This window comes from Hipposideros armiger, unplaced genomic scaffold (assembly GCF_001890085.2).
Source record: "Hipposideros armiger isolate ML-2016 unplaced genomic scaffold, ASM189008v1 scaffold_443, whole genome shotgun sequence".
NCBI classification, from domain to species: domain Eukaryota; kingdom Metazoa; phylum Chordata; class Mammalia; order Chiroptera; family Hipposideridae; genus Hipposideros; species Hipposideros armiger.
The window spans coordinates 1012354-1023001 of record NW_017731793.1 but is presented as its reverse complement, the minus strand read 5'-3'; the positions used below and the strand labels follow the sequence as shown (position 1 = coordinate 1023001).

The window sequence follows — 10648 nt, the reverse complement described above, 5'->3', positions numbered from 1 at the left end:
GAAGCAACGTCTTCCACAACTAAACTGAAGAACAAATGGGCAGCAACTTGTCTGTTCCCCCTCCCCCAATTCCCTCCCCCCAAAAAAGAGAATAAGACAAGGGGAAAAAAAAAAAACACATAAAGATTGAAAAGAAAAAAAATAGTTATTCATGGACAATATGACTGTCTAAATAGAAAATTCAAGACATCTATAACCCACCAGAATTAATAAAAGCAATAAGCAAAGAAGCTGTGAATAAGAGAAACTTATTTTTTTTTAAATAGTGTTCCTAAGTGCCTGCGCAAAAACAAAACGGAAAATCTAATTTTTAATATCTATTTACAACACTAATAAAAAAAATGTAATGCCCTGGGTATAAATCTAATGAAACATACATAAGAGTTTTAAGAAGAAAATTATAAAAGCATAGTAAGGTACATGAAAATATAAGACCTAAAAAAATGGAGAGATATACTATGTTCATGACTGGAAAGACTCCATCATATAAAAATGATAGCACTCCCCCAAATTAATCTGAGGTCAACACCATTCCAATCAAATTCCAATGGGGGTGGGGAGGGTCAGAAAACTTTCCTGACTGATCTTACAATGTTTTGGAAGAGGAAAGGGCCAAAAATAGCCAAGAAAATGTGAATAATTGGTACATAAATAGATTAATCCTAGCAGTTATCCAGATCTCCCAAAGACTATGTGGTGTTGGCACCTAAACCATTAGAAAGAACCGAGCCCAATGACAAACCCTCACATGTATGAACAGACGACAGAGGGGACCTGACAGATCAGTGCAGAGAGAACAGACTCTTCAATAGTACAAACAAACTGGTGATCTATATGGAATGTAAAATGGATTCCTACCTTATCTCATAAACAGAAATGAAATCCAGATGCAATGAAGACCAGATGTGGAAACTGAGAGTGAACTTTTAGATTAACATAGAGAGTATCTTTATAATCTTATGGGAGAAAAGAATTTTTTAAACAAAGTACCAAGAAAACCACAGACCATAAGGGAAAGGACTGTTACGTTTGACATTAAAAATTTTAAATTCTGTAAAACAAATGCCATACACAAAGTTAAAAGGCACGCCACATAAAACCGCATAGTAACACACACACACACACACACACACAATATGCATGTAAAACTAGTGACAAAAGACGAATTCAGAGTGCATAAGGAATTCTACACACCAACAGGAAAAGGAAAAACAACCCAATAGAAAAATGGACAAATTATATGAACAGGCAAATTATCAAAGAGGAAATCAGAGGACCCATAAACATACAAAGTTTCTCAACCTCATTAATAATCAGAAACTATTAAAACAAAACAAAAAACAAACCAATGAAATACCATTTTGCTTTCTCAAATAGGCATCAACATTTAAGTCTCTGTAGTAACTAGAACTGACAGGGATGTGTGGGAATTTCCATACTGCCATCAAAAGCATAAAATTAATTCAAGTATTTTGGAGAAAAATTTAAAAATTACAGTCTTTAAAGCTGACCATGTGCAAAGCTGTGACGTAGTAATTCCTTTTATAGGAATCCACCACTACAGAAACTCTCACATGTACAGATAAAACAATTTGTTGGCAAATGTTAACCATAATACTGCTTATCACACACAAAAAAACGGATAAACCTTAATGCCACCATTGAAAGAAAAGGTTTAAAAAATTATGGTAACAAACATTGACAGCTGAAGTGATATAATGGCTAAGATTTGCTTCAAAATAGTGTGGGATGTGTCAGGGTAGGGTAAGATGGGGGACTGGCTATATATTATAAATTAATAATTATTGATCAGTATATGGTCTCAGTATATGGGCTCACTATACTATTATTTCTACCTTAATATATGTTTGGAATTTTCTATAATAAAAAGTTTTAAATTTTGGTATACTCATAGACTAGGATCCTAAAAAGAAATTAAAATGAGTGAACCAGACTTTCTTCTGTCAATGTGAATATATCTCAGTGAATTGAAATGAATAAAAGCAAGCTGCAAGAGGTTACATTATGTATGTAAAATTAAAAAGCTCATGCAATTATATATTGTTTATTGATACATAGTAATATGCAATAGGTAGATATAAAAACATGGCCAATAAGACACATACCAATTTCAAGAGAGGGAGGGAAGGTAATAAAGAGCACGTAACTTTTTATTTCTATTAGAAGACAAGTTTGCAGCCAATACAGCAGATGGCTAATGTGTACACAATCTGGTTAGTGACAGACAGTGTAAGAGGGACTGCCCCAAAGTTAATAAAGGCTCCACAGGAGAGGGACCATTTGAATAGTGTGAATGAATGGATGAGCCTTCATCAACCCAAACAGAACAAATGAAAAGAAACACTAACTCAAGAAAAGGCTTCTCCCTCAGAGAACATTTCCACTTTATCCAAGAAAACAACCTACACAAATGGTCTCCCCATATGTCTGCCACAAAGCAGACGGGTCCCAGGTAGATGGGTCTCCTAGCCAAAGCACTCTCACGATACAGGCCTTTTCCCCTACAGACCACAGACTTGAGGCCACACCAGGAGGCAATAATAAAGTACCGCCTTCCCGAGCCCCACAGTACCCAGAATGATGAGTGCTTGGCAAGCATTTCTGAATCAGTGAATGAATGTTTTTACGTTTGTTCATTCATTCATTTGAAAAACAATAACTGGGCAGTAATCAATGCCAGGCACTGCTCAGGGCCCTAGGGATGCTTCAGACAGCAAGGCAGAAAAGGTTCCTGGTCTCCGGGATGCCATCTGCTGGGGGAGGGGTATGTGACATAGAAACAAATAGTAGGGCTGCAGAGCAGTTGATGGGACAGAGAGTGGTGTGGCCAGGGTACACCTCTTTGAGAAGGTGCCTTCTGATCTAAGGCCTGCAGGACAGGAAGGAAAGGGTGAGCCAGCCATGCATGCCCTGGGGGAGAGTGTGACAGGCAGAAGGTACAGGGTGGTCAGGCCCTGAACAGTTAACAAGCAGGGGCCATGCCCACAAAGGAGAAGTTGCTGCAAGAGTCAGAGGAATCTAAAGGCTGGACATTGGGCAGGAAAATTAGGAGCTTTAAAATGAAATAGCAATACTCATTATCACTGCTACTCCCCCAAATTCAATTGGCAGATCCTGGCAGCTAGAATTCATGCTCCAACAAAAAAGATAAGACTAAGAAAAAGAGGAAGTAGGACCATCCCATTATCACCCTTTCAGCCTGCCCTTCTCAGCGCCACTGCCTCTGGACACCAGCTTGCAAAGGTGCTAACTCATTCTCAACTTGCCCCTAATCAGCCTAAGGGTGACTGCCTTGTGGAGGTGACCCTGGGAAGTAAACAGTATACCCGCACTCTCTAATTGGGAGAGGAAAGGCAGAAGGGAGTTATTGATTCCTGGGCAGCACTGCAGACTCAGCCTGGCATGATTCTTCCATAAATGGTCTTGGAGCATGGAGCTGACCCAGGGTGAGTACGCCGGAGGCTCTTGGAGCTGAGGGTGGGGCAGACACTCAGGCATCTACAGTTGGGGCTGGAACCCTTCTCGGAGACTAACCAGCTCTAGGGCCCTGAGCCAGACAGACGGGTCTCCTAGCCAAGTCTCCAGGTCCTCCGCACAAGTGCTTTGCAAATTGTCAAGCCCTCCATGTACATGAGCTCTATATATATTCTTAGTCTCTCATTCACTCAACCCGGATTTATTAAGCACCTTCTATGGGCTAGATGCTGTCCTAGGTACATGGATCCAGCAGTGAACAAAACTAACAAACATTTCTACCTTTATGGAAGTTACATTTCAATGGAGAAGAGATACACAATCAACAATAAATAAATTATATGGCATGCTAGAAGGTGATGAGAGCCATGGGGAAAGCACAGGGCAGGAGAGGAGAATGGGGGGGCAGGGACTGGGGAGGATTGCAGTTGTAGAGAGGGTATGCTCACTGAAGGGCTATAGAGCAGAGGTCGGCAAGCGTTTTCCTAAAGGGCCAGATAGTAAATATTTTAGGCTCTGCAGGCCATATGGACTCTATCACAGCTACTCAACCCTGCCCACTGTATTGCAAAGGCAGCCATATTTAATATTAATATGTAAATAATGGGTGTGGCTATGTTCCACTAACATGTTTATTAACAGACATTACCAGCTAGGTTGGGTGTCCCTCCTGTGCTCTGTAACTTGTTTGAATGCTGCTTGGCCTCACACTCAACAGTGAGGTTTGGGGACAGGGGTCACGCTACTTATCCCCAGGAAGCCCAGTCAATCACAGCTGGCAACACAGAGGAAGTCTGGTTATGCTCACTAAATATTTACTGACTGAATGAATGCAATAGCTATTGATTGAGCAACTACTACCTGGTATGGTGTTTGGCAAACGCGACTCAGAAAAAGGTGGTGAAGGTAGGGCCGGCCGAGTGGCGCGTTGGTTAAGAGCTGGCTTGGGACGCCAGAGGGCCCNACGGAAAAACAAATGAATTCATACCACAACTCTAAAGGGAGGTCTCACTAGCCCCATGTTGTAGGTGAGGACACTGAGGACACTTGAGCAAGGCCATGTATCTTGTTCAAAAATCACAAGCTAATAAATGGTGGAGCCAGGACTAGAGCCTAGGTCTGTCCCAATTCCAGAACCGACTGCAGCACTCTTTTACTCATTCTACCACAGTGTACTGGGTACCACAATGTGTGAGGTGCTAGGTAACAGCCTGTCTACCCTGGCCTTCCAGACCAGGCTCTAAAGGGAAGCTTTCCAAGAATTCACACAAAATAGGTGGTAAATTCCCTTCAAAAGCACTTCATCCAATTGTACACTTTCTCAGGCTCTCTCTAAAAAACATAAGCAAAGGGTCAGGACCCCAAGGCAATCTTGAGTGTGGGGTATCTAGGGAGCATAAGAGACCCCTTCTAGAGCTCTGTTGTGCTTTTGTGCTTTAGAGACTGGTGGCCATGCTGGAATTTCTGAGGTGATGAAACTCCCCACCATGTCCCCCTTCCTTGAGCTGAGCCCAGTGCCCGGGCAGGTGCCACACATGTGCACGCACACACGTCCTCAACAATGCGTCCGGCTCACTTCCCTCCCTGTTGGGTACTAGGGCATACTCCCCAAGCACTGACCACAGAACCAACCTGCAGCGCCAAGAACCGAGCCTTCAACCAATACACGCGGACCACGAACTCCAGCCAGCCATCCTCAAACAGGTCCCGCTGAGATGAGGCAAATGACAGCTGCAGGAGGTCACCCAGGAAGTGGGCTCCCGGGAAATCCGGCCCAAACCTGCCATTTATCACACCAGCAGGGCAGTTCCGAGGAGACACTGAAAACCAGGCCAGAACGAGTCAACTTCATTTTGCAGGGTCCAGATGCCCTTCTGCTCTCCAGAGGTCACCCTCAGCCCTCACCACACCTGCCTCAGATCCATGAGCGCCCTGAGACCCTCAGAGCCTTACAGCCCCCCAAGTGGCAGGCATGAGAGAAGTCTCATGCAGATGGAGATGCAGAGACCCTAAGAGCTGGAGCACCCTCACTTTACAGACTGAAGTTTGAGCATATCTTTGTTCACTGGAGGGGTGATTTAAAAGTCAGAATGATCCACATCATCTGGGAAAATTACTGGGACACATAAAATGTCAAGTAATAACTTGGGAAAACCGAGATCCTACATACTTCCTTCAATCCTGAGTAACAGAAAAGCAGGTAGGTGGCTCCCTCTAGGGGCTCAGCTGCTGCTAACTACTTGAGTGTCCGAGGGACTTCTCTAAGACCCTGAATTTTTCCTGGCCTGACAAGCCAACCCAGGAAATGCGCACACTGCAGATTCAAGTCTAAACTGCATGACTCAGCCTCCCCAAGCCCCCTTCCTCCTGCCTGCTGAGGGTTCAGAAAGTTACCCCTGCCACAGAACACAGAATGCCTCCTACCTGCAGAGCTTCTGCCCTTAGTCAGCAGCCACTGGTCCAGCTGGAGCTCCATGCAGGAGAGAGACATCAGCATCATGTCCTATAAGACAGCACTAGGTCAGAAANACAACCCAATATAATTAGCCCAGTTACTTTCTCTCAATTCCAATTTTAAATGGATTTGGAGCTCATTACAAGTTCTTTCCCATGGCTTTTTCATTCTTGAGAAATTTCATTCTGACTCATGTTGGTTTACTGACTTCATCCCCCAGCAGCATTTTTAAGAAGCACTCATAGGAGCTGGAATCCCTGTTTATAAACGTCTGTTACCACTATAATTACAAACAACGTGGCCAGATGTCTTAGGTCATACTTTCTTTCCTTGAAAACTGTGTAGATATTACCCCAATTGCACTGAATACTGCTATGGAGAAACCAGAAATGAGTCTCATTCTTTTGTCCCATAAACTGCTTTTTTTTTCCTTAGTTTAGAAATCTAAAAAATCTTTATTTTTAAAGTAGATCCTTGACCAGAATTTATCTTGATGTAGATTGCTGTATATCAATTTTTTTGGTATATACTGTATACTTTGAATCTGAAGACTCAGTTTTTATTACAATTCAGAGAAATTTTCCTGTATTGACATTGGGTTGGTTGCTTCTCCTGTTTCAGTGTTGGAGTCTTTCCATCAGGGGCACCATTTTATCCTCACACTGGACCATCTTTGTTTTCCATATCTACCACATCTTCTCTCCAGTGCACTTAGCTCTTAATCACATCCACTTGCTTCCATTTCAGTTATATTCCTTCTATTGGGTTGTAGGAAAAGTCATGATGCATTTTTGCAACGGAAAAACATGGAAAAAAATACGTCATGACTTTTCCAACAACCCAATACTTCTTGCTGTTTTGGTTTATTAGTTTATAATGGTGAGATCTGGTTTGCAGTGTTTTCCCTTAGTTCCGGAATTTTCCTTTTCATTTCATTTTATCAGCTCAAATTTTTAAATAAATAATTTTCTTGTGCAAATCATTTACAGGGCCTCTGCTTCTTGGTGTATGTTTTCTTCCAGACTGAGTTCATCTGGTTTTTGCATAGCATATTCTTTCTTTCCTTTTCGTCCCCAACATGGGGTGAAGAGTCGGCTACATGTTAGAATACTTGCCATGTCATTTCTTTCCATCCTGCTCATGGTCAGCTAAGGCAGTTCCTCCAGACTATGTGAGTGCTCTAATACATCATGAATGAATTTTCTGGGGCACTCTCCCACATAATATCTTTCCTTAAAGCTATAATTGTAAAGCAGGTGTTGCTCTCAATCCACTTTTCCATTGCCTGTGTCTACAGAGGTAGAAGAAGGGAAATCGCCTGACTAGGGCTGTGTGCGGTCATTGTTGGGGGACCTAGATTTTGTTTTCTCTTCTGAGATCCCCTTTAAGGTAGGACTTGCTGCCTGGTGAGAGGAGCGCAGTCAGCAGACAGCCCTTAGCTATCAGTTCCTTCAGGGTCTGTTCCCTCACCCAAGGTCATATACTTCCTGCAGGAGCCCACATCCAGGGGCTGAATGAAATGTGAGTGTAAAGGCCTGGCTACTTCCATTCAAGCTGGTACAACAACTTGGATGGGCACATCCTGCGCCAGAGCTCCCTGTTCTGGGCCAAGGCTTTGTCAGGCTTGCATCACAGTAGGACTTCTCTCCCTGTCCCATCCTGCTCCCCACTCCTTCCTTTCACAAGTAGGGATCCCTGAAAAACTGTCTGAGTGTCTGCTTCCAGAGAACTCAATATTTGACGATGTCCTACACCAGGCCCCTCACCACCGGCCCTCAGTATGTTTTATCCCTGGGCCCCTTCCCTCAATACAGTCTAGTCACTGGAAGATGGCAGGACCCAGCAGCCGTTCCTGCCACTGCCAAGCCCAAGGAGATATGGAGGGCCTTCCCCCACCAGCCCGTTCTCTATCAATGAGACAATATTAATAATATTTCCCAAGATTTTGTGAACTTACCACCTTCCCTAAATTTTCCAGTGGGGACAGAGGAGGGGACAGGAACCACACTTGCTGCCAGTCAACCAGAATCTTTCATTTCTTTCCTTGGCCTACACTTTCAAAATTTCTAGCATTTGACTGATTCCCTTTCCTTGTTTGCTTACTGACAGTTTTATTTAAAAACTATTTTGCTTGCGTAATTAATTTTGGGGGAAAGGAGACCTTTAATCCAGAAGTCTTTCTGTATTATTTTTATAAGAAAAATAATAAACATTTATAGTTATAAACTTTAGTTTTCATAACTAAAATCCTTTGTGGAAAATAGAGAGGTACTACTTGTTGAGAGCTCTAAAGATATTTATCCTATGGCAGAAGCAAAACGGTATGCATGAGGTGTTTACTGAAGTGCGACCTGTGAGACAGAAATACTGTAGCCATGCTGAGGGTTCAGCAGGGGGGATGGCCCAGTAAGCAGGGCACCTCTCAACAGCATTATGAGACCATGGAGCTTTCTGAAATCGGGTATAAGAGGCTTTCTCAGTTTGGCCCCTTCCCCTATCCACCCCACATGGCCCAGCTCTCTCGTGTCCCTGTCTACGCTGCTCCATCTTCCCAGTGTCCTCCTCCTCCCCAGCCCTCCCATCAGGCCTCAGCCCAACCCCTGCCCCCACTCCAGGCGGCATGAGGTGCTCTCCCTTCCAGCTGGCCACACTGGCTTGGCACTTGGTGTTCCTGTCTGTCTCCTCTCACCATGAACCTGTCAGGGCCTGAGGTATCTTATTCACAGAATACTAACATGCAGTGAGCAGCTGATAAGTAACTGGGGAGTAAACAAACTTAGACAGGGAGACTGAATGAAAGGAAACATGCCACATGTTAACTCGGTGGTCACTGGAATAGGGTCGGCTTTCTCTCCTTTCCACTGTTTTGATTTTTCAAATTACTGAGGGAAAATCCCCAATAAATTTAATTTTAAGCTAGTTGAGTACATATATAAATATGTGTATTACAATCACAGGTATATAAAGTACAAGTATATTGGCCAAGTTTTAGACAGAAAAATGCAAGAAAACCAAGGGGAAAAAATCCACTTGGTAGAATTACAGGAAATCTTTGCTTAGATATCATTTAATTATTACTGTAATATAATTTATTCAATTAACCACATTTTCTACCACTGCATTGACCCGGCTCAATCCTAGGCTTGCCCTCTCCAGCCTCTCCATTTGTAACTACTCTGCACTCAGCACCTCCATGTGCCGGCACTGATTTGCCACAGCAAGTGGTGGCTTTATTATCCCATTTTGTCCTTGCAACAACCCTCTGGGACAGGTACCATTATTCCCAGTGTGGATATAGGGAATAAAAGCTGAGATGTTACATGACTTGCCCAAGATTATACTGCCAAGAAGTGACAGCTGGGATGTGGAACCTGTGCTTGCGTGCTCCGTGCTGCCCTCCAGCTGTCCACATCCCCCAGCCTCACTGGCCCAAACCCAGGAGGGGCCATGGGGAGCAATGGTTAACTGCAAAGGCTGGCACAGGGCTGCCCATCTCATGGGGCTGTTGTGGGGATTAAAGGAGTTCGCGGGTATGAGGCCTCGTAGAGCAGTGACGGCGCCCTTCATAAGCACTCACCACGTTGNGTCCAGAAGCCGGCGACTGATCTGCCTCGCCCAGGAAGAGCGCAATGATGGTGCCAACTTGGGCCAGTGAAGCAACGTCCACAACTAGACTGAAGAACAAAAGGACAGCAACTTGTCTGCTCCCCTTCCCCCAATTCCCCAGCGCTATTCCCATCTCCCAATTCCACAATTAAAAAAAAAATTCTTTAAAAAAAAAAAAAAAGAAGAAGGTGGTGGTGAAGGTAGAGCTTACTTCTAAAATTACTACCAAAGGACTGACCCTGTGCTAGACACGTTAACAGCCTCGGTAATGACAAGTGGATCTAAATCCACCAGCAGTTCAAGGCCAGGTCTAGATCCCCCTGAGCCCCAGGTGCACAGGATACCAAGTTCAGACTTTCTGGCAACTCTGAGTAGTCATGTCCGCGCAGTAAGTCAAAGCAGCACAATGGGCCCCACTGCAGGGGAAGGCCAAACAGGCACCTGCAGCACTTACGTAGAAGCGCAGCAGAGCCCCATCTGAGTTGCAGCACCAGGACCTCCGGCCCAAATACTCGTGGGCCGTGTTGAGCAGCATGAGGGAGGACGGCAGCAAGGACGTCTCGGACATCACTGGGGAAAGAGCAGGCCAACAGTCAGTGAGTCACTGCAGGGACATGTGAAGGAGCTACAGGGCTCGGCCTCTCCTTCCGGGGCTCTGCTATCTTTACCAAGACAGCCACAGGTTTTTCTTTCTTTCCTTTTTGTCTTTTAAAATAAGTAATGACTTGACTAGCTTTACTAAGCAATTCAAGTCATACAGGAAAGCACAAAGAAGGAATCTATCAATGCTGACATTTGGTGAACATCACTGGATGCATCTTTCTGGGCACATGAGACATTTTAAAAGATAAGTAATTTATAACAATGGAACCCAGACTACATACACCATGTCTTAAATAAAAAATTCTTATATTTAGGTCTACTTGAATATTACAGAAGAAAAATGAACCACCAAATTTTAGTTAAATGTTTGTTCACCACTAGAACTATTACTAGTTTCTTTAAAGATCCTTTGTTGTTTTCGAAATCTGGGCCATACATAACCCATTAGGGGGCTTGTAACTAACATTTTTAAAGAATATTAGAACAGAA

General features: G+C 43.7%; 1 protein-coding gene across 1 annotated transcript in view; it reads right to left on the bottom strand.

Moving 5' to 3' along the window:
• CABIN1 (calcineurin binding protein 1) overlaps positions 1 to 10648 on the bottom strand; it is a 174519-nt gene that overhangs the window by 106386 nt on the left and 57485 nt on the right. Inside the window, exon 16 of the mRNA XM_019665398.1 lies at positions 10011 to 10154. Within this exon, the coding sequence (XP_019520943.1) occupies positions 10011 to 10154 (144 nt within the window). The remainder of the gene's footprint in view (positions 1 to 10010; positions 10155 to 10648) is intronic.